Here is a 24,826-nt window from a genome sequence, read left to right on the forward strand (position 1 = left end):
GCTCACCCACACCCCGATCCCCAAATACAGGATAGCCCCCTACAAAGGTCAGTGTGGCCCAAGAGGCCAGGTTGAGAGGGCATTCAATCTAAGGGTGGAAATTGAAACTGTCAGGGCGGCGGTAATGTTGGTTTGTATGCATGATAGATTGCCCAGCCACTCTCCCTATATTGATGGGGGAAAGCCAGGTCATGCCTTATCACTGTTTCTACAGTGTTTTCTTTTTCCAAAGTAATTTTTCTCATTGCGAAGGTTTTATTTCTGTCTGGATGCCTCCACTCTCTATTTATATAATTGGTGACGCATGCTGGTGGCATCACTTTTTAGCTAGAGGAGAGAGAGCCATTGATTGAACTGTCCCAATAAAAAGGCCACACCAATTGTGTTATGAAAATAACAAACATATGGTTTGTATATTATGAAAAATATTCCGGAGTAAAACGTGCATGCTTTTGCTAGTATTTTTTTTTTTTCAATTTGCAAATGAGAAAATCCATATTGCCTTTCTTTTACCATCCAGTATTTCCAGGTTTCTCTCTGCATAAGGAAATGTACTTTTGACCCAGCCGCTTGCCATAGTTTGGACACAAACAAGGAAGTGCATTATATTGAAGATTTAGAGCAACAAAATAGTGGATGTAATGCATTTAAACAATGTATTGGTACTTTATTTGACATAAAATCATTTGGATGCATACAGTGCAGTTCATTAGAAACTGATACAATTAAATTGGCTATTATAGGTTTAAGGACCTTGCGCGAGATCTCCAATTTCTGTCAATGCAGGTATGCTAGCTAGCTAACTTGCTAGTTTAGCTGAAAAGTGATGGCAGCAAATCCCGAAAAGACATTCAAGTTTGTGGTCGTCGGTGGTGGCATTGCAGGTGTAACGTGTACTGAGCAGGTGAGACCACTGTGCACTTTGTCAAACTGCCTGTACTGCCTGTAACATTATCGACTTGGCATGTTACGCTGTTTTGTGATTGTCTTTTGACAGCTGGCCTCCCAGTTCCCATCAGCTGATGTTGCTCTCCTGACAGCAGCCCCTCTGATTAAGGCAGTCTGCAACTTCAAACAGGTGATCATACACAGAAAGACGAGCTATCATGATTGTTAAATTGTGTCAGAGATAAAAGTTACGGTCTATATTTTATTATAGACTACTAATCTGTTCAAAGTAGCATTAGTTTGTGAGTTAATACTATAGCTATGTCTACAATAGATCTGTCCATAGTTCATCCAGTAATTCATAATGCCCTAACGGTAACCCATAAACTCCCCTCCCTGGACAGGTATCTAAGACGCTGGAGGAGTTTGATGTGGAGGAGAGGCCCTCCAGTGTTCTAGAGGAAAAGTATCCCAACCTGAGAGTCATCCAGTCTGCAGTGAATGCCCTTCATGCACAACAACATGTACGTTTAATAGTAAACACACACAGGCTGAAATGCATTAGATTAGGCTAATATATGGTATTTTTATGTTAATACATACAGTTATATTATAGCTATTTATATTAATATAACCTTTCAAATGTATTAATGTACACTACATGACCAAAAGTATGCAGACACCTGATTGTCGAACATCTCCTTCCAAAATCATGGGCATTAATTGGTTGGTCCCCCCCTTTGCTGCTACAACAGCCTCCACTCTTCTGAGAAGGCTTTCCACGAGATGTTGGAACATTGCTGCAGGGACTTGCTTCCATTCAGTCACGAGTATTAGTGAGGACGGGCGATTAGGCTTGGCTCACAGTCGGCGTTCCAATTTATCCAAATCAAATTTAATTGGTCACATACACGTGTTTAGCAGATGTTATTGCGGGTGTAGCGAAATGCTTGTGTTTCTAGCTCCAACAGTGCAGTAATATTTAACAAGTAAAATCTAACCATTTCACAACACTACACAAAATACACACATCTAAAGTAAAGGAATGGAGTTCAGAATATATAAATATTTGGACGAGCAATGTCAGAGCGGCATAGACTTAAGAGATACAGTACAATCTAATAGAATACATTATATACATATGAGATGAGTAATGCAAAATATGTAAACATTTATTAAAGTGACTAGTGTTCCATTGTTAAAGTGGCCAGTGATTTCAAGTCTATATATATATATATATATATATATAGGGCAGCAGCCTCTAATGTGCTAGTGATGGCTATTTAACAGTCTGATGGCCTTGAGATAGAAGCTGTTTTTCAGTCTCTTGGTCCCAGCTTTGATGCACATGTACTGACCTCGCCTTCTGGATGATAGCAGGGTGAACAGGCAGTGGCTCGGGTGGTTGTTGTCCTTGATGATCTTTTTGGCCTTCCTGTGACATTGGGTGCTGTAGGTGTCATCTAGAATGTCATCGTATGCTGTAGCGTTAAGATTTACTTTCAATGTTACTAAGGGACCTAGCCCAAACCATAAAAAAACAGCCCCAGGCCATTATTCCTCCTCCGCTAAACTTTACAGTTGGCATTATGCATTCGGGCAGGTAGCGTTCTCCTGGCATCCGTCAAACCCAGGTTTGTCCGTCGGGCTGCCAGATGGTGCAGAATGATTCATCACCCAAGAGAGCACATTTCCACTGCTCCAGAGTCCAATGGCGGCGAACTTTACACCACTCCAGCTGACGCTTGACATTGCATATGGTGATCTTAGGCTTGTGTGCAGCTGCTCGGACATGGAAACCAATTTCATGAAGGTCCGACGAACAGTTCCTGTGCTGACGTTGTTTCCAAAGTCAGTTTGGAAATGAGTGTTGCAACCGAGGACGTGACTCTTACGTGCTTCAGCACTCGGCTTTCGCATTCTGTGAGCCTGTGTGGCCTACCACTTTGCGGCTGAGCCATTGATGCTTCTAGACGTTTCCACTTCACAATTCCAGCACTTACAGTTGACCGGAGCAGCTCTCGCAGGGCAGAAATTTGACAAACTGACTTGTTGGAAAGGTGGTATCCTATGATGCCACATAGAAAGTCACTGAGCTTTTCAGTGAAGCCTTTCTGCTGCCAATGTTTGTCTATGGAGATTGCATGGCTGTGTGCTCGATTTTATAGAGCTGTCAGCAACGGGTGTTGCTGAAATAGCCAAATCCACTAATTTGAAGGGGTGTCCCCATACTTTTGTATATATATAGTGTACCATTAGGTCCCAAGCATAAATCCCGGGCCAACACTACCACCTTCTGGATGTCTTTTCATTAATTACTATGTCATACATTGTCATACAGAGCATGCATACGGTACCGTGTATGCTATTAAAATGCAAGCACAACGTGATCCTCCTTCCTGCTTCTCTCAGACTTTGCAGACTGTGGATGGTCTGGAGATCCACTATGAGAAGCTGTGTATCTGTAGCGGGGGCAGACCCAAACTCCTTACCCAGGATAACCCCTATGTGCTGGGGATACGAGACACAGATAGTGCCCAGGTACTTGACAATGGCTTCCCAGTTATGATTTGCTTGTTTACCCACCCATTCGCTTCAGTTAATCTAGTACTCATGATGTCTTTTGTGCTGGCAGGAGTTTCAGAAGCGGTTATCCAAAGCCAAGCGAATTGTAGTCGTTGGAAACGGAGGGATTGCCTTGGAACTAGTGTGAGTATATCAACCTTATTTTTGTCTGAGTTGGTCTTGTTCTAAAATCTCAAGTGTGTGTATATATATTATAGCTAAATTGTATTGGGTTCAGGTATGAGGTGGAAGGTTGTGAGGTAATCTGGGTAGTGAAAGACAAGGCCATAGGAAACACCTTCTTTGACGCGGGAGCAGCCCAGTTCCTGATCCCCTCCCTGGACACAGACAAACCAGAGCGAGCTGCTACCTGTAAGAGGGCTCGCTACACCATAGAGGGGCCTGCAGCTACGCAGGGCCTTGCTGTAGGTGGCGACAGACAAGGCCAGAGAAGAGGGTTGGAAGAGCCAGGCAGTGCCCTGGGCCCAGACTGGCATGAAGGCATCAGTCTGAGAGGAGCAGAGGAGGTAAGTGTGCCTCTGTGTTCACAATTATAGAATACAACTTTAATATTGTTTTAGTAAAGCAATTTTATTAGATGGTTTATAAATCTGTTATAAACAAATATAACACGTTGGTGGAAATGTATCCATTCAGAGATGGGAATTTGTCTGGAACAAGGAAAGCGAGGTCAGCCTGGAGCAGTAATTCATAGTAACCTAAGTTGTTTTAACTCTTGCTGTGGCCAGGTGTCTCACAGGGTGTCAGTGGAGTACCAGTCTGAGGTGAAACAGATCTACACTCACCAGGACTTCCTGCTGTCACCGCTTGCCTCACAGACAGCAGACATTGGTGAGAGGAACCTATGACTCTACGACAATGGAACACATACCGACCGGTGTGAAAGAGATATGATGTGCTGAAAATGTGTTCATTTCCATGAATCAAATAGTAAATTATACTGAACAAAAATATAAACGCAACATGCAACAATTTCAAAGATTTTACTGAGTTACAGGTCAGATATGCATCGGTTGGTCAAAGATACCTTAAAAATGTAGGGGTGTGGATCAGAAAACCACCATTTGACTCATGCATCGTGACACATCCTTCATATAGAGTTGATCAGGCTATTGATTGTGGCCTTTGGAATGTTGTTTTCCACTCTTCAATGGCTGTGCAAAGTTGTTGGATATTTCCGGGAACTGGAACACACCGTTGTACACGTCGATCCAGAGAATCCCAAACATGCTCAATGGGTGACATGTCTGGTGAGTATGCAGGCCATAGAAGAACTGGGACATTTTCAGGAATGGTGTACATATCCTTGCAGCATGGGGCTGTGCGTTATCAAGCTGAAACATGAGGTGATGGCGGTGGATGAATGGCTTGACAATGGGCTTCAGGATCCCGTCCCAGTATCTCTGTGCATTCAAATTGCCAGAGATAAAATGCAATTGTGTTTGTTTTCCATAGCTTGGGGCACTCTGTTCACAATGTGGACATCAGCAAACTGTTTGCCCACATGACGCTATACACGTGGTATGCGGTTGTGAGTCCGGTTGGATGTTAGAGAAATTAACATTCAGTTCTCTGGCGACAGCTATGGTGGACATTTTTGCAGTCAACATGCCAATTGCACACTCCCTCAAAACTTGAGACATCTGTGGTATTTTGTTGTGTGACAAACCTGCACATTTTTAGAGTGGCGTTTTGTCCCCAACACAAGGTGCACCTGTGTAGTGATCATGCTGTTTAATCAGCTTTGTGATATGCCACACCTGTCGGGTGGATGGATTATCTTGTCAAATTAGAAATTCTCACTAACAGGGATGTAAACAAATTTCTGCACTTACATTTGAGAGAAATAAGCTTGTTGTTCATATGGAACATTTCTGGGATCTTTTATTTCAGCTCATGAAACATGGGACCAAAAACGTTACATGTTGCATTTATATTTTAGTTCAGTATTGTTGATTTATCTTTTCAACCACTGTACTGTTTTCCCCTACTATATAGGCTCTTGGCCAGTGTATGCTCAGCTGACCAATGGGAAGACTTTTGGCTGTGACTTCATCGTCAGTGCCACAGGAGTCGTGCCAAACACCGAACCTTTTCTCCATGGGAACAACGTAAGGAAAATAAGTTAAACAGATGCTAGATGTTTCATATCATCCATTATTTCATGACAACTCAGGCCACTTGTACTCAGAATCAATATTTACCAATATTTGTCCATACATATTCTGTTCAGTTTGCGTTAGCTGAGGACTCTGGGCTGAAAGTGGATGACCACATGATGACAACAGATCCAGACATTTACGCTGCTGGAGACGTATGTACAGCAGGCTGGGAGCCAAGCCACCTCTGGCAGCAGGTACACAGACCACACTGAATCACTTCTAATCATGTTATGCTGCGTCTGACCATTCCTTTGGGTATCAGGCCTTTTGGATTTTGTGGTGAACTATCCTGTCATCAATTCAGTTGTGAGATATGACATGATATCCTGTATACATCTCTCCTCTGTAGATGCGTCTGTGGACGCAGGCCCGTCAGATGGGCTGGTACGCAGGGCGATGTATGGCTGCTGATGTCCTGTCTGAAATCATAGAGCTGGACTTCTGCTTTGAACTCTTCTCTCACATTACAAAGTTCTTCAACTACAAGGTGTGTGAAGGCAAAGTTGTTAATGCTTTTCTACATCAGCTGTTGACATGTTGAATCTGCTTTTATGGTGTGTTCCCTGCAACAAGCTGCATTTCCTGTCACGTTGTAATAATAAATCATCACTTGACTTGAAATGCTAAATAAGGTGTGTCCACTTGACGTGCTTTTTTTTTTTTTCTTCCTCCAGGTGGTTCTGCTGGGGAAGTTTAACGGCCAGGGTCTGGGTCTGAACCAGGAGTTGTTGGTGCGCTGCACTAAGGGCCATGAGTACGTCAAGGTAGTGCTGAGCGGAGGGAGGATGCTGGGAGCAGTCCTTATTGGAGAGACTGACCTGGAAGAGACCTTTGAGAACCTCATCCTCAACCAGATGGACCTAACACCCTACGGAGAAGAGCTACTAAACCCCAACATAGACATAGAGGACTACTTTGACTGAGCCTGTGTGTCTACCTAACACCCTATGGAGGGTTACTACTCAACCCCGACATAGACCACTTTGACTGAGGGGCCAAGAACTTCCTCGTAAATCAATACTAAACTGGATGTCTACTTTAGCCCTGTTTATATCTGGTGCTAACACGTCCTGATCTTGCCCACATTTTTAGACTGGTGTAGATGATTAAAAAAAAAAAAAAAAAAACTGATTGTGATCAGATCTTCCTGACCACCTCCGGAGGTAGTCAGGGACACATTGTATCTGGATTGTGTAAACAGATCTGGATTATCAAACCATTTAATGTGTCCCTCTAAAATCATTGACAGGTGGCACTATTGACCCAATGTGTCAGTATTTGTTTTAACATAAAACATGATTATTTTGAAACAATATCTGTCAAATAATTTGCATACAGGGAGAGACCAGGTCATCTGGTAACAATGCAGGCACAGTAGATGGATAGTATTGTTCCCACGGCAGCCCTTAATGCGCAAATCAGTTTTATTTTTCAAATCCATTTTGGAACACTGACTTTCCAAACAGTGACCTAATCGGATGTGTGTTCAGAAAACAGTCATTTGTAAATGGCTAGCTAGGTAGCCATTTAGCTTTCTAGCACAGTCACTCATTTGTTTGTAAACAATTAACAAGCTAGTTAGCTACCACATGTTCTTGTCAAACTGTCAGAGTAGCGAGGAAGCAACACGATATGCCAGTTGACAGTCTAAAAACCACTTGAGGGCAAATAACAAATATTTGACCGTTCAGACAAGTCTCATATGGCCAGGAATCAGATTTATCTTATTTAAAATCAACTTTGAAGGTGGTTTGAAATATCAGATTCCATGTGCTTTTTGGCTGTTCAGACTGCAAGAAAAATAGATTAAAATCTGATATGCATATATTTTTGTCACTTTAAACTGCCAATGTGACATTAAAATACCATGTGTAGTTGCTGCAAATGTATAGAATAGTGATGCGGTGGTCAGCTGTTTGTTCACCAGCACTTGCTAATAACCCATCTGCAACCACCCGACTATATGTGATAGTGAAAATGAGGCCCACAGCCGACTAACCCCGCAAAAAATGTGCCTTCCCTTTTGTCCTCAGTGGATCGATGTGAACTTTTTCTGCCCAAGTTACCAAAGCATTTGGCAAGTGTAGTTAGGCCCACACACTAAATCCAGATAAAAATGAAAGATAAATCTCAATGTAGCTATAGATATGAATTGCACAATTTTTATTAATTTATGCATTTTTTTATGCATTTTCCCTTTATTCAACCTGCACGCAACCCACTCCCCCATCAACCACACTATTTCATGACCCTAAACCCGGATATAACAGCAGATTGCGGGTTATGAGTCAACCCGCGTGTGTATGTGATCCTTGTGTAGACGCTAATAGTGATCGGATCATCTTGATTTGACCACAAAACCACATGTTAATGCAAGGTGTAACCAGGGCTATAAATATACCTTTGTTGAGAAAAAGCATTGGCAAGTTTAGAACCTGACATCCTGGTCCCTATCCCAGTGCCTAGTCTATTGCACAAGCAATTGGGAGGGTACAACTATTTATTTTTTTACATATATAAAGCTGTTCAGTCAGGTAGAATTGTGATTAGTAAGGTTGGAAAACAAAAGCTGCATTGGCATTCCAACTGGCAGCATTGTGTGTCGCAAACCGTGTTTAACTCCCTCGAACCTACTTCCCTAAAGAAGGCTCGTCTTTATTTGACTCTCACCTGTACACTCCACCCTTTGACCTGTCCATCGAGCTTTCATCCAACCAATCAATTCGTTCCCGAGTACCTCTGGAAACAGTGGAATATCTGATCACAATCAGTTCTTTTAATCGTCTTAATTAACCTGTCTAAAAATGTGGACAAGATCAGGACATGTTTTAGCACCAGGGATAAACGGGGCTCTTGACTGAATCCTGCAGGGCTAAGAACAGATTTGCGTATCAATATCAAACCTTGAGTTAACATTGTTTTCAAGAAAAGGGTTATTAATGAGTAATCTGCAATACACTGGAAAAACAAAACCTTCTGGGGTGAATTGAACCAACATACTTAATAAAATCAATGCATGTCATTTTAACAAACAAGTTAAGAATAAATCCAACTCTGTTGCATAAAATGTAAGTATATTGAGGATAACCAAAGATAATTTATTTAAATTAATGGCTCTGTTTTTACAGAATTGTGGGTAATTCAATATTTGTAGACCGTTTATTTTACACAAAGTTGTATACATGTTTGAAGAAAAGTATATTTCTATATTAGTATTAAGCAGCTTATTGTGCAATAAGGTGTAATAGATCATGAAGAATGGATATCAAAACCGTCAGACAAATTGACATTCAATTGTGAGACCACTCATTTCCACCATCAGCAACCTAAACAAGAGGCAAATGCAGCACATTGTAATGCTTGCAGTTCTACCTCCAGTTACTGCAGATGGATTGAGCACTTAACAATGCCTGCCAAAGCTGGTAAATGGCAAATTTAATGTTTAACATTGTTTAATGTATTTGTTAAGACACCATCACTGAAAGTAACTAATCAGAAATGAAGTAAATCTCATTCATATTACAACAATTATTATTTCCCTGGACTTTAATTGTGTACATTTGAATAACTTGTTTTTCTTCAAAAACAAAATTACATCTACTCAATAATATTGTTTAAATTGTTGCCTTAATTTAAGCAAATTCAACACATTTTTTACAGCATTTGTAGATTCAATATTATTGTTTTTATGTAATTATTTTCCTGATCAGTGCTCTTACTGTGTTTTTGGAGAGTTCGTGTAACTCAAAAGGAATTATTTGAAAATATACCAGAAGAGGGTGCAAAAACTAACTTTACAACCAAAAGATTAAAATTGAAATGGTCACATGAAACATTTACATTTTAAAATCAGATTTTTATTAATGATAGCTAAAGATATATACTGTGTTCCTCAAATGTGAATGGACCTTCTTATTCCAAAGCTGCAGTGCAGTATTATAAACCGTATTAGAGTGAATCAAATTCACTAGCGTGCACATTGTGGCTGTTAGATTAGGGAATGTTCGAATATAAACAAAAGTGACATTGTGAAAACATTCTTCAGTTCAACAAACCTTTCAGTTCATGGGAGTTAGTTTATCCAAAGTAAAATATTGAAATGTTAACAAAAACAGCTCTTCATCTTAGGCTAACAGTGGTATTGATCCAACCGTAAAATATTACAAACTAACTTGGATGGGGATATTCTCTGTCAAAGCCAATCCAGAATAATAGAACATTAAGTGGCACAGAAAAAAGTAGATTTGTCTGCCCCATGGCTCTAGGTCTGGCAACGTGAGACGTGAAAGAGAGATGCAGTATTGTCCACATCTGAATGTTAACTGTCCCATGTAAGGTCAAGGTTCATCTTTGGATGAGTTTCCTTCTGGAGCTGACTCTGGTCCACAGGTTGCGTGCCGTCCGGGCGATGGTTGAGCCACGGGGGAGGCGCAGGCTCTTTAGTGGCTCTCTGATACAGGCCAGCACCCCTGGGTCTGAGCACCCCTGATTCTGCAAGTACTCATGGGAAATGTAGTTTATCCGCCTCAGCTGTTTGCTGTAGTAGTTCCTCAGGTCACAGAGCTCCTCCACTGCAGCCTCAGAGATGATGGAGACCTGGGAAGGAGAGTTGACCAATGCTGGCCTCCGGTGGACAGAGTCTGTAACCGCACCTTCTGAAGGAACCGCAGCAGTGCAGGGTTTCCTTCGCTTCTTTTGAGGGGTTGTTGACTTAGGTTTTGAATTTAGTTTTAATGGTGGTAGTGGGGATTCGCTGTCATTAACATTCTCTATAATATTGATCTCTACGTCTACTTCAATGGCAGTGGGCTGGGCAGCAGCAGGGTCATTCTGGTCGTACCCTGTCTGACTTTCTGTCTGTTCATGGTCCTTGTCTTGTTTCCTGGCCAGATTCAGCTGCTCTTTATCCATCTTGATCAGTTTGTTGTGTCTGGGAGGGGGAGTGCTGCTGTTGTTGGGGGCAACGGGAGGAGGAGACTGGGAGGTCACCACCACCTCTTTAACTCCAGCAGCTAATTGGTCCTCCTATGGGAGACAACCGGAAGTGTCAATGACCCCTGACTTTACTGAAGAACCAATCCTAAATCGAAGACGGTTGGATTGAGCATGTTGTTATGCAGAACCATGTTAGTGAACCCCAATGTTAGTGTGGCATAGCGCGAGTTAGTGAAAGCATGCTCCATAATGAATCTACAGCCATGTGTGTAGACATTGACAGGACATGCACACAGGACTGAGTTAGGACACAAACCATGAAAGCTGTAGCAATGGTTATGAGTGTTTACAGAAATACAGTACCAGTCAAAAGTTGACACACCAACTCATTCAAGGGTTTTTCTTTATTTTTTACCATTGTCTACATTGTAGAATAATAGTGCAGTCAAACTATGAAATACCACATATGGAATCATGTAGTAACCAACAAAAGTGTTAAATCAAAATATATTTTATATTTGAGATTCTTCAAAGTAGCAACCCTTTGCCTTGACAGCTTTGCACACTTGGCATTCTCTCAACCAGCTTCATGATGAATGCTTTTTCAACAGTCTTAGACTGTGTTTTGTGTCATTGTCCTGTTGAAAAACAAGCGCAAACCAGATGGGATGGCATATCGCTGCAGAATGCTGTGGTAGCCATGCTGGTTAAGTGTGCCTTGAATTCTAAATAAATCACTGATTGTGTCACCAGCAAAGCACCATCACACCTCCTCCATGCTTCACGTGGGAACCACACTTCCGTTCACCTACTCTGCGTCTCACAAAGACGCGGCGGTTGGAACCAAAGTCTCTTCTTATTGGTGTCCTTTTAGTAGTGGTTTCTTTGCAGCAAAGGCCTGATTCAACGCAGTCTCCTCTGAAAAGGTGAATCATTTATTTGGGGTTCAATCTGAGGTACAGTTAACTCTAATGAACTTATCCTCTGCAGCAGAGGTAACTGGGTCTTCCTTTCCTGTGGCTGTCTTCATGAGAGCCAGTTTCATCATAGCGCTTCATGGTTTTTGCAACTGCACTTGAAGAAACTTTCAAAGTTCTTCATTTTCCAGATTGACTGACCATCATTAAGGAAAGAAATTCCACAGGCACACCTGTTAATTGAAATGCATTCCAGGTGACTACCTCATGAAGCTGGTTGAGAGAATGCCAAGAGTGTACAAAGTTGTCATCAAGGCAAAGGGTGGCTATTTTAAAGAATCTCAAATATATTTAACACTTTTTTGGTTACTACATGATTCCATATGTATTATTTCATAGTTTTGATGTCTTCACTATTATTCTACAATGTAGAAAAATAAAAAGCCTTGAATGAGTTGGTAGGTCCAAACTTTTGAATGGTACTGTATGACATCATGCATATTCTATTATTTTATGAATAATTATGCATCCTGGATATCATTCAGGGCCCAACGTTACAGATTTGTCTTTAACCTGATTGACATACACATGGTTGCCCAGACAGTGTCATGCCATAGATGCAGTGGGTTGTATAGAGAATCAGGGAACTGTACTTTTTCTTTGGTCTCTTCAGGGGGGCACTAGAGGTCTCTCTTGACTTTCTTGGTGACAGGGGAGTTTGCAGCATTGTCACCAGATCTCTTTCCTTCTTTGGTCTTTACCTGGGACACTTTTACCTGTAGGTTATCAACAACAGCTTTAACCTGTCTGTCTCTCACATATCACACACATTCACTCACTCATTCACCTAAGCTAGGTGTAGGTAATAACGTACGAGAAGGGGTTTTAGAATTGACATGGGAGAACCAGAAACATGAATCATTCCCATATCAAGGTGGTAGGACTGATTGTGATCGGCCATTACCGACACCTTGGTCACCTTTAGCAAATATCAACATGGATTAGATAAGTAGGCCTAGGTCTCAGCAACACCCAAACCCACAGGTGTTGTACTACACTTGGAGCCCTGATATCGGCGCCTGTCTGGTACTACGCAACACTACATTGTTTATAAAACCTACAGCATTAGAACTACAGTGATTTACATATAGAGTGATTAGGAATAAGAATGAGGGTAAGAATGATTCTATTCAATCTTTAAAATAATAATTAACATTGATAAAAGGGAAAACGCTCTGATTTTGTTGATTGTATTATTCAATCAATCAAAATGCTGAAAAAAAAATAGAGATCCTTCATCCGCTGGCCTGAAAGGAAAAGAAACTGACAACATAGTTCACTTACCTGCAGATAAGTAGACAAGTAAACAATAGGAGGTACACAGAGCAGATACAGAGAAGACGAATTGAAAGGGCAGAGAGAAGACGGGGCAAAGACATGAGGATTGAGACGGCGAGAAAGTTGAGTAAAGTACAGGGAAATAATTACACATTACACTGAAATATTTCAGTCAGAAGTGCAGAAGGAGAAATAGAAAAATGTGATAAGCAGAAAAGATGAGACATGATGTACATATTTTCAGACAAAAGTGGCTTAGTCTGCACGGACTAGGAAAAAAATGACAACCAAAAAAAGCTATTATCGGGTAGTCATTTATCATATTGATTCCGTGCAGATGGGAGGAGGCCACTTTAGTCTCTTGAGATGCACCCAAAGGCTTCCTGCCTGAATGATTCCTGTACCGTTTGCTGTGTAGTACTGACCGTGTTGGCGTCCAGGCCTGTCCTCCTCATCTTCATGGTGATGGAGTGACTCTGGTTCTTCAGCAGTGGTGCCTTACCACCCAGCTTCAGGTAGAAGTAGGTGGTGTATGGAGTGAAACTGAAGTCTTCACTGTGGAGAAGAGGGGGGGGGGGGGTATCAAACAAAGATCAACATTCTAAAAGCAAGTCCATTGTGACCTCACAATTCTCTCCAGACAACCCTATTTGTCCTTCGTCAGTACCTGATGTAAGACAAGGATCTGTTCTTTAGAGAGGTACAGCCTGAAGTGAAAACTATTTTTGTTGCAAAAGTTTTTCCTATGGTGTGCTGAACATGCCCTAGGTCGTAGGCCTACCTGAGGCAGCCCTGCAGCAGTAAGCATATTGAACTGGTAAAGGGTTTAAAGTTAAGTCAGTCAGTACCTGAGGTAGCCCTGCAGCAGTAAGCTTGTGATGATGGCCTCCACCTCCAGGCGAGACAGGGTGGTGGTCTGGATCATCTTCCTGCGTTTGGCCGGACCCTTCCCCATCCACGCCTCGGTCACCTTCAGGGGGGTCAGTTTCTCATCCAGAGAGCCCGCCAGCTCCACAATCTGGACTACATCTTTAGCATGCTGCGTGATGTCCACCGTGATGTAGTCTGGATAAAAACACAGGCATCTTAGGTCTGAAGACTCAACATAAATGATGGAAGACCTTTCCATTCGATGGTAGTGTAACTCATATGCCCAATTCCAAATCTACTCCTACGCCCCTAGCACGGCATGTACGTTGGATTTGAAAAGTGGTATGTTCACTATATTGTATACATACCATTGCCATGGCGACAGACGTCACACATCTCGTTGCATCCTTCATCGTCCCAAACCTCATCAAAGTGAACAGCGATCACTGAGCGCCGACACCTTAAAACAATAGAGATCCTCACACATATCTACACAACTGAAATTGTCAATGAGAGCGTTGTTATTGGTCCAGCTCAGTACCTGTCCACATTTTGACAGTAGTCGACCATGGTCAGCAGCTTCTGTTGTCCTACGTTCTCCATGACAACCATGGTGCTGATCCTGAAGATGTCGTTGAAGCCAAAGTACACAATGCAGTCAGCCGGCTTATCGTCTCTGCCTGGAGGAACGGAGAGATGACCATGGTAAAGATAAGGGGAAATCAGTTAAGAGTTTTGAGAGGAAAAGAGTTTAAAAACTAACTGGCTACTCCCATGGCTGCGGTCGAAGAAGAAGCGCAGTTGGAAAATCAGAGGGGGATTTTTTTTCTCTTCCAAATGTAGAATAGTATTCGTCATTTTCTGAGGTCAAGGGATCAGGTGTTGTTTCTAAATTATCACATTTTTGAGTGGGGAGAAGAGAGTTGTCTACCTGCTCTTCCGCTCTCCTGATAGTAGTTCTCTATGGACTTGCTGATGGTGTGATGGATGACAAATCTGACGTCAGCCTTGTCGATCCCCATCCCGAACGCCACAGTAGCTACCACCACCTGGATCTTGTTGGTGGCCCATTTGCGATGAACCTGTGACTTGTCCTCTGGATTCATGTTAGCGTGGTATGGAGATGCATTGACGCCTTTCTTCTGTAGGTCTGCTGACACCGTCTCTGCATCCTTCTGGGAAAACACGTACACTATCCCTGCCAAAGGCAAAAGCATAATACCTCAAGTCTGGATAACAAGCTGCTGATAGTTTCGAAAAAGGGACAAACTGAATTTTGACCTATCCTTTGTTTTTCCTTTCAAAGTACCTGACTGGTCCTTATATCTCTCCTTGATCAGTGTGGAGATGTCACTGACTGAATCATCACTGTTCGAGTCTTTAAGGCGTACCTGAGACACATAAACAGTACAGATCCTCAAATACTTCTGTGCAGAGATACAGCGGGTGTCTATTTGTGTGTATTTTTAAAAGGTCAAAAGAACATCAACAGGTGTTTGCCAAACAGGTGGCGGCCAGGTGTGTATAGTTGCCATGACCCCCACCTCGTAGTAGAGGTTGGTGCGGTTGAAGGAGGCGGTGAGTGTGATTGGCTCAGGGACACACAGGATCTTCTGACAGTCCTTTAGAACACTGCCGGTTGCCGTGGCCGTCAGCCCTAGCAACGGAACCTTTGGGAATTGCCTCTTCAGGATCCCCAGAAGCTTGTAGTCTGGCGGAAGAGGAAGGGTAGTTGGCTATCAGCCCAACACGAAACTCACAGCATACACCTTAGAATGAAGCAATCTATTGGGAATGCATTCTAAGTGGTATGCATAGAGATACATTGAAGTGTTCTGTTTAATTACATGGTGATATCCTTGTTTGGGTATTGTAACGTAAAGTGATGTTTGAGTAGCCCTTTACTTTCCAAAACAAAGCAAGGAGACTAATAAAAAGTAAGTAGTCCATATACAGTACAGTTGCAGTCTCTCACCAGGTCTGAAGTCGTGTCCCCACTGGCTGCAGCAGTGCACCTCGTCCACAGCAATACGGCTAAGCCTGCCTGCGTTGTAGGCCTTCTCCAGCCTCGACATCAGCAGCTTGCTCTTCGCTATCTTCTCTGGAGTCACATACAGCAGCTTGAAAGGCGCTTTGGAGTCCGTCATCTCCGCTAGGACCATTTTAGCATGTTCCTGAGGTGCATAGCAGAAGTCAAATCAAACACGAATCCTACAGCTATAATCATAATCAATACCAGCAAAGAATCAATCATATGTAGAAAGTGTTTGTGCTGGTCATTACCTTACTGCTGGATGCGTTGAGAGAGACGGCTTCAACGTCGATGGACTTTAAGTACATGAGCTGATCCTCCATCAGAGAAACTAGAGGAGTTACTACCAGAGTGAAACCTGGCAGCACACAAACACACATTAAAAAACAACAACAACACTGCAGCGAGTAATGGCTGCAACCATCTGCGGTCAGGGCGCTAAAGTGCGACTAATTTAGTTGCATATGTGACCAAATATTTTGCTGTGCGACCAGGAGTTTTATTTTTGTAGCACAGTGCGCCTTTTTAAACTTTGTTCAGTCATGTTACCGAATTGGCTAGCTAGCTAACATCCTGGTAACTTGACCAGTATATCCAAACATTTGGGGGCACAGAAAGAAGAAGGGACAGCTTTTTCAGGAGAGCAATGAATGTACAGTATGACAGAGCTCCTGCATGTCATCACAAACCTGACGTTCTTAAAGATAGTATAGAATTTTAAACGTAATGCATCTCAATAGGAAAATAGTGCTTTTACACAATGTAGAAACCTAATAATCTACAAATTACTTTGAAATTTCAATGACAGGTATTCATTCGTATTAACATTTTAGCCTTTATAATAAACTCATGTCTTTACAGTGTTACATATTAGTTTCTAAGGCATAACATGTGGTTCAAAAGTAAGTCAAGTTCATATAGGTCCAATATAGGCTGTATCACAATTAATTTGAAAAAAATCTTATTTTCTGGTGCTCCTAAATTTCATGTGGTGCTCCTAACTTTAAAAGAAATTGGGAGCACCAGAGCTACCAATGAAACATGTTAATTTAGAGCCCTGTCTGCAGTACGTGTTTGCACAGCACACACAATTATTCAATGAACTGTAACATTAGTGTTTTCAGTATATGCACCAGGTGTGTGTGTGTGTGTGTGTATCACATGTATGTATGCATGCATTTTATGGGTGTGTGTGTGCGTTCTCCCCTCACCCTCAGAGCAGACTGCAGGTAGCTGATAGCAGAGGCTTTTCCCTCGTCCAGTGGGCATCACTAGAAAGAGGTCTTTACCAGACATACTAAGGTTGATGGCCTTCAGCTGGAGAGGACGGAACTTAGAGAGCTGGAACACATCCTTCAGATTCTGCTCCAGCTCTGTTGACCACGAGAAATCTAGGTTTGGAAAAAAAACATTCAAGCATGTCAAAATACAGTACAGCAATATATTCAGCCTTCAAGATTGTAGGCCACCTGATAAAATAGCACTTTAGACACAATCTACATATTTATTTTTGCTTTAAATTGAACTGTGCAATTCAGCTCCTGGAATGATATATCTGATATGTTTACATCCAAAAATATAGGCAGAGTTAAAATACATGTGTATTCAATTATTAGTTATTTAAAATATGTATTTGAGTATTTTAAAATAATGTGGCCCGAATCAACTACTTCTATTGGATGTATTTTCATTTAGCTATAATTAGCCTACTATTTGAAAGTATTTTCAAATACGTTTTTCAAAATACCTGGGTTAAATGTATGGGAGTGTATTTGAGTCAGTGTATGAGCATTGGAAAATACATACCAATATTCAACTACTTGACTTTTCAAATAAAACAAATCTGAGTACTTCCTTAGAAATGTATGTGAAAGTAATTGAGATATTTGAAATAGTATTTGAACCCAGGTCTGGAACATATTACACACACAGCAGTGTGGTTGTGCTTCTCAATTCATTTAACAAACATTGTAGAATGATAGTGAATACATCAAAATTATGAAATAACACACATGGAGTCATGGTACAGCCGTGGCCAAAAGTTTTGACAATGACACAAATATTAATTTTCAGTTAAGTTATATGATGGCAATTTGCATATACTCCAGAATGTTATGAAGAGTGATCAGATGAATTGCAATTAATTGCAAAGTCCCTCTTTGCCATGCAAATGAACTGAATCCCCCCAAAAAACATTTCCACTGCATTTCAGCCCTGCCACAAATGGACCAGCTGACATCATGTCAATGATTCTCTCGTTAACACAGGTGTGAGTGTTGACGAGGACAAGACTGGAGATCACTCTGTCATGCTGATTTAGTTCGAATAACAGACTGAAAGCTTCAAAAGGAGGGTGGTGCTTGGAATCATTGTTCTTCCTCTGTCAGCCATGATTGATTAAAGGAAACACGTGCCGTCATCATTGATTTGCACAAAAAGGGCTTCACAGGCAAGGATATTGCTGCCAGTAAGATTGCACCTAAATCAACCATTTATCAGATCATCAAGAACTTCAAGGAGAGCGGTTAAATTCTTGTGAAGAAGGCTTCAGGGCGCCCAAAAAAGCCCAGGACCGTCTCCTAAAGTTGATTCAGCTGCATGATCGGGGCACCATCAATACAGAGCTTACTCAGGAATGGCAGCAGGCAGGTGTGAGTGCATCTGCACGCACAGTGAGGCAAAGACTTTGAGGATGGCCTGGTGTCAAGAAGGGCAGCAAAGAAGCCACTTCTCTCCAGGGAAAACATCAGGGACAGACTGATATTCTCCAAAAGGTACAGGGATTGGACTGCTGAGAACTGGGGTAAAGTAATTTTCTCTGATGGATCCCCTTTCCGATTGTTTGGGACATCCGGGAAAAAGCCCGGAGAAGACAAGGTGAGCGCTACCATCAGTCCTATTTGTTAGCCGTCATGCATTTTATTTATCCCGCGCGCACAGCATACAGAGTCTATTTTGAAAAGCGGAATAGCCTACCACCTGTCAGACAGCGCGATAATAGCTCCTCAAAGAGCCTGTATGCTACTGGAATGAAACCTGCTTTTGTAAGCCCAGTCATTGCGCAACAAAACGCGTGTTCATTTTGGTGGCCACGATGAAAAAATGAGCTATTTTTTTATTTCTCTCTCACCTCCCATTCGCCATTTGGATGCATAGACCGTTGACTATCAGCGCGTCACCCACCACTTTGTAGTGTTTGCTTGAGGCAGTATAATTGTTTGAAACCTGAACATTTTAAATGACTTGAAATAATGAGGCGTGTCTTACCTTACTTCAAAGTAGCCTAGCCAAAACAAATCCATCCATAGAAACGTGGAGGCAATTATTTTATAATGACTTCCTCATGCCATTAACCAGGATTTCTCTCCTGTTCAAATGGTTTTCATAAACTTTATTTCGTTGTCCAGAAGCCAAAGGCACAATCCTAGACATATTAGCAACCCATCATAGTAGTTGCTATTTGACGATTTCTAAAGGAGATTTCTCTCTGTCACTGCTCGCATTAGGTGCGCACTTTAGGACTGTGTTTTCCGCTAAATGCATTTGGGCAAAATGCTTTATTAGCTGTTTCATGACAGGAGTCGCATGTCACTAATAGGTTAGAGCCTTGTCATTATTGCATGTTAACATTAAGCTCGTAATTAACAATGTTGAGTACTTGTACAGTTGACGTCGGAAGTTTACATACACCTTAGCCAAATACACTTACACTCAGTTTTTCACAATTCCTGACATTTAATCCTAGTAATTCCCTGTCTTGGGTTAGTTAGGATCACCACTTTATTTGAAGAATGTGAAATGTCAGAATAAATGTAGAGAATTATTTATTTCAGCTTTTATTTCTTTCATCACATTCCAAGTGGGTCAGAAGTTTACATACACTCAATTAGTATTTGGTAGCATTGCCTTTAAATTGTTTCACTTGGGTCAAACGCTTTTTGGGTAGCCATCCACAAGCTTCCCACAATAAGATGAGTGAATTTTGGCCCATTCCTCCTGACAGAGCTGGTGTAACTGCGTCAGGTTTGTCTGCCTCCTTGCTCGCACGCGCTTTGTCAGTTCTGCCCACTAATTTTCTATAGGATTGAGGTCAGGGCTTTGTGATGGCCACTCCATTACCTTGACTTTGTTGTCCTTAAGCCATTTTGCCACAACCTTGGAAGTATGCTTGGGGTCATTGTCCATTTGGAAGACCCATTTGCAACCAAGCTTTAACTTCCTGGCTGATGTCTTGAGATGCTTCAATATATCCACATAATTTTCATGCTTCATGATGCCATCTATTTTGTGAAGAGCACCAGTCCCTCCTGCAGCAAAGCACCCCCACAACATGATGCTGCCACCCCCGTGCTTCACGGTTGGGATGGTGTTTGTCTTCTTGCAAGCCTCCCCATTTTTCTCCAAACATAACGATGGTCATTATGGCCAAACACTTCTATTTTTGTTTCATCAGACCAGAGGACATTTCTCCAAAAAGTATGATCTTTGTCCACATGTGCAGTTGCAAACCGTAGTCTGGCTTTTTTTATGGCGGTTTTGGAGGAGCGGCTACTTCCTTGCTGAGCGGCCTTTCAGGTTATGTTGATATAGAACTCGTTTTACTGTGGATATAGTGCCTGTTTCCTCCAGCATCTTCACAAGGTTCTTAGCTGTTGTTATCGGATTGATTTGCACTTTTCGCACCAACAATTGTTGGGAAAATTGTCATGCACAAAGTAGATGTCCTAACCGACTTGCCAAAACTATACTTTGTTAACAAGAAATTTGTGGAGTGGTAGAAAAACAAGTTTTAATGACTCCAACCTAAGTGTATGTAACCTTCCGACTTCAACTGTATACATGAATAGTATCAGAGACGAAGAGGCGAAGCGAGAGGTTTCACTTGCCAAAATATGTCCAATGCTTTTCTATGGGCTTATTTTGGGCCTAAGCTTGTCGCCTGCCTTCTCGCCTTGGGACGACTCCCATTGTTTGGGCAGAAATGTAAGTATTTCATCATTATAGTCAGATCTCTGATAGTATTTTCTGTTGGTCACCTCTATTTATTTTTGCTGTTTGTTGACCGGTTAATAAGGGTCAGTTAGTCGGCAGCAAAATTGACTGAAATGTGCATCCCTATCAGACTGACCAGGTGAATACAGGTGAAAGCCATCATCCCTTATTGAGGTCAATTGTTAAATCCACTTCAAATTAGAGTAGATGAAGGGGAGACGGGTTAAAGAAGAATTTTTAAGCCTTGAGACAATTGAGACATGGATTGTGTATGTGTGCCATTCAGAGGTTGAATGGGCAAGACAAACGATTTAAGTGCTTTTGACCGGAGGGTGATAGTAGATGCCAGGCGCACCGGTTTGAGTGTGTCAAGAACTGTAAACACTGCTGGGTTTTTCACACTCAACAGTTTCCTGTGTGTATCAAGAATGGTCCACCACCCAAAGCACATCATGAAAACTTGACAACTGTGGGAAGCATTAGTCAACATGGGCCAGCATCCCTGTTGAACGCTTTCGACCCCTTGCAGAGTCCATGCCCTGACGATTTGAGGCTGTTCTGAGGGCAAAAGGAAGTGCAACTCAATATTAGGAAGGTGTTCTTAATGTTTTGTACACTCAGTCTAAATTGTACATATGGTAGCCTCTACCGTACCATCATTCTCATAGCGCAGCAGCTCCTGCTTGGTCATTGCAGATCCAGAGGGCTGGGTGGAGTCACATGGCTCTTCCAGCCTGCGGAGCAGCTGTTTCCTCTTGGAGGTCAGGCTAGCCTGCTTCTCCAGCAGCTCAGCTATCTGCAGCTTCACCACCTCCAGCTCAGCCTCCACAGAGTCCAGCCCTGCCTGCACGTCTGGGGAGGAGAATATTAACACAAAATAAGAAAACATTTTCTGTATTCAACGTGCTCTATGGTCTCTACTACTTACGATGGAGCATTCATGTAACACACATGCCCCTCTGGTAGGGAGGAGAACATTAGGTTAATAACTATTTGATCTCTTAATGACTTTTTCCTGTAGTCAAAGATCTACGGTTTCTAGGCCCTACATAGAAATAATCTAGAAAATGCATTGAACACACATGCACAAAGACAACAGTGGTACCATGAATCAGAAATTGAAAACAGCAAGCTCACTCCAAAGTTCTTCTCTTTTTAAATGCTGTGCTAAATCCTTGTGTTTATCTACATGTTGGCCAGGGCCTAATATAAATTATTATATCCATTTCAAAGCACAATCTGCCCTGGTTAGCTTTCCTCTGGGACCAATCATATGTGATCCTAGACGAGGAGAGTGTCAGGTCTGACACTTCCAAGTCACTAACGACCTGTGTTTCACAGGTCGGGTGCTAATGATGTCAGACACACATCAGACTATCTCACAGTCACTGTTTCTCTATGGGTTTGGTACCATACATTCAAGAAAGGGGGATAGAAATGTGAGATCACATTCACTTACCGTCGACATTGTCACTGTCCATTTCCAAGGCAAATCTACAACACAATCAATCACCTTGCAGACTTTTATCACTCTGTTGAATGAGGGGGGAAATGGCAGTGTTATGCAATGAGGCTAGCAAGATCTAGTGCTTTCAGACAGAATTCCTACCCCTTGTTTTTTCCCCCTGATTTTGTTGGGTTACAGGCAGCCTAAATTTAAAATGGATTAAAGTGAGATTGTGTCACTGGCCTCCGCCCTAACAATAGGAGTCGTTGTCCCCAAAGGTGGGAAGGCAGGCGACATGTTTAGATCCAAAATAAGCCCATAGAAACACATTGGCCTTATTTATGAACAGACTTAATCAAAAGTGAAACATCTTGCTTCATCTCTTTGTCTATGATTTACACACATACCAAGCTCCTCCCCCTTCCTCTCACACCAACAAAGTTGAGAGCTCACATCTTCCTCTCTGACATGTGGTTTCAACTCACTATTTGAGTTTTGGTCCTGCAGAATCATATGGACAAACACAATGAGCCATTTTACTGTAATAGAGAAGTTAAAGTTTATCATTAGAAATGTTGTCTCAACTACTCAAATTGTGCGCAGAGCAGACTCCTAAAACGAGTGTCAATGAACATTGATTCTGGAAAATTAATGCTCAAGTTTGTCCGTGCGGCATTGGGGTACCACTTACCGCTAGCAGCATTTTAGCCAAAGGGCTGTTATTATAATAGCTGTCTAGTCTGATTTATAAATGTGCAATAAGAATAAAACACAATTAAATAAGTACTTAGCAACTTGTTCTCATTCTGAGAAATAAGGTAGGCCACTTGATTTCAACATCTGAACAAAGTGGACATGCTTTTCAGACAGAAGGGTGTGTTCATAACAATTCAACTGTTCAACTTTGTTAGCTAGCAACTAGATCAAAGTTGTCTAAAGATTAGCTGGCTAATCACTAGCACGTGGGCTTGAGATATTGTTGATGATACCTGTGCTAATTGGCTAGTGCCTAATGCCTACTACAAGAAGTTATTCATTATCAGTGAATGTGCATGATACTAGTTACATTTGTAACAAAAAAGGGCATTTTCATAGACATACTTGAAAGCCAGATCAGTGATTATAAAAACATTTTAAAACGCAGGTTATTAAAATATTTTTATGAAATTATTAGTGGGTTTTATGGTTGTGGAAGGCTTTTATTTAGTCTAGATATAATTTCACAAGCCCTGAATTCATTAGATTATTGCTGACTGTTTGAAATGCAGTGTATTTTACCTTTAATAGTACAACAATGCTTATTTAGAGAACATTTTATATTTTTTACGAGAATCGCCCAGAAGTTTGAGAGAATTTTTTTTTTTTTTTAGATATAAAATAAAGTGTAATGGTTTTGATAGGAGGAAACTGAGGATGGATCAACAACACTGAAAATAAATATTCCAAAACATACATCTTGTTTGCAATAAGGGACCAAATTAAGGCACAAAAATGCCTTATGCATAAAATGTGGCAAAGAAATGAACTTTATGTCCGGAATACAAAGTGTTGTGTTTGGGGCAAATCCAACACACCACTGAGTAGCACTCTCCATATTTTCAAGCAAGGTGGTGGCTGAATGTTATGAGTAGGTCCTAGCTTGCCATTATGAAAATCAAATTCAACAATGCCAATAATGTTTTCAATATGACTATTGCTATCAAAAGCAGCTCAGACATTGAACATGTTAGAATGAACTATTGGCAATTAATTCTACAGTGAAATTACACTGTCCATTATTTAGGGAAATTGCGTTTTGGGTAAGAACAGCCTTTAGGTGGTATATTGGCCATATACCACACTCCCTCGGGCTTTATTTCTTAATTATCCAAGGATATATTATAAACTGTATGCATAAAATACACTTTGAATCTATCCATACACGGACAAGTTGTTTCCTTGAGCTTTTGGCAAGCAGGGCGGAATGTAAACATTTATTGTGTAAAGTAAACGGACATGTGTGAACCGGGAAAGCCCCCACCCTTCCTCCATGTGGCTTTACCCTTTATCTTAGCTTTTTCTTCACCATATTAGATTGCTAGCCAATGATAGTTAGATAAATAGATTGCCAATGATCAACCACCCTCGCAGTACGTTAACCAGCCTCCATCGGGAATCAGCCACCTGCTCCACCAAACAGCCTAATGTTAATGTTAGCCAACCTGTAGCTGACCAGCTAGAAAATTATACTTCCATCTTTTTGAAACCTACATATTTGGCTAGTCATTAATGATACTAACATGCGGAACGAAATTATGGAAAATTAGGGAAAGAGGACGTTGAAAGAACAAAGCAAAACTCACCATCAAAAATGTACTCCCCTCACTTCTCGAGTTTGCACTGTTTATTTGCGCTCCCGTTGCTAGACAGCTCGCGCCGGTGATTTTTTTTTTTTCTTCTTGTGCAGACCAATCAGATTGCGGTTGTTTTACTTTCTCGGTGGTATTGGGTACATTCAACAAACCAACTGCAATCAATGCTGAATAAATGTCGTATTTTTATTTTACCGTTATTTTACAATACAATACAACCTGAGAACATTTTCCATCCGTAAAATGGACGTGTATGTGGGCAGGGAATATATTTTCCAGCAACTAACTAGTTATATTCAGCAGATCAG

General features: G+C 41.5%; 3 protein-coding genes across 3 annotated transcripts; 1 reads left to right on the forward strand and 2 right to left on the reverse strand.

Moving 5' to 3' along the window:
• Window positions 1–578: 578 nt before the first annotated feature.
• On the forward strand, window positions 579–9,164 carry pyroxd1 (pyridine nucleotide-disulphide oxidoreductase domain 1). Its single transcript, XM_064938265.1, has 11 exons — window positions 579–904; window positions 998–1,078; window positions 1,293–1,412; window positions 3,301–3,429; window positions 3,524–3,597; window positions 3,692–3,980; window positions 4,203–4,305; window positions 5,473–5,585; window positions 5,708–5,830; window positions 5,986–6,123; window positions 6,311–9,164. Exons 1-11 carry the CDS (start codon window positions 827–829, stop codon window positions 6,557–6,559), a joined length of 1,497 nt encoding a protein of 498 aa, XP_064794337.1. The 5' UTR covers window positions 579–826; the 3' UTR covers window positions 6,560–9,164.
• Window positions 9,165–9,471: 307 nt separating this feature from the next.
• On the reverse strand, window positions 9,472–11,349 carry LOC135514594 (uncharacterized). The gene is made up of 2 exons (XM_064938020.1): window positions 11,341–11,349; window positions 9,472–10,661 (listed from the first exon to the last, which is right to left on the reverse strand). The coding sequence occupies exons 1-2, from the start codon at window positions 11,347–11,349 to the stop codon at window positions 9,981–9,983; spliced, it is 690 nt and encodes a 229-aa protein (XP_064794092.1). The 3' UTR covers window positions 9,472–9,980.
• On the reverse strand, window positions 10,542–24,616 carry LOC135514720 (ATP-dependent DNA helicase Q1-like). Its single transcript, XM_064938264.1, has 15 exons — window positions 24,510–24,616; window positions 22,180–22,252; window positions 21,375–21,572; window positions 16,940–17,119; window positions 15,980–16,086; window positions 15,672–15,870; window positions 15,241–15,407; window positions 15,006–15,087; window positions 14,628–14,894; window positions 14,238–14,376; window positions 14,065–14,156; window positions 13,675–13,891; window positions 13,252–13,381; window positions 12,142–12,264; window positions 10,542–10,661 (listed from the first exon to the last, which is right to left on the reverse strand). Exons 2-14 carry the CDS (start codon window positions 22,199–22,201, stop codon window positions 12,169–12,171), a joined length of 1,896 nt encoding a protein of 631 aa, XP_064794336.1. The 5' UTR covers window positions 22,202–22,252; window positions 24,510–24,616; the 3' UTR covers window positions 10,542–10,661; window positions 12,142–12,168.
• Between the last annotated feature and the right edge of the window lie 210 nt (window positions 24,617–24,826).

This window comes from Oncorhynchus masou, chromosome 26 (assembly GCF_036934945.1).
Source record: "Oncorhynchus masou masou isolate Uvic2021 chromosome 26, UVic_Omas_1.1, whole genome shotgun sequence".
Lineage (NCBI taxonomy): Eukaryota > Metazoa > Chordata > Actinopteri > Salmoniformes > Salmonidae > Oncorhynchus > Oncorhynchus masou.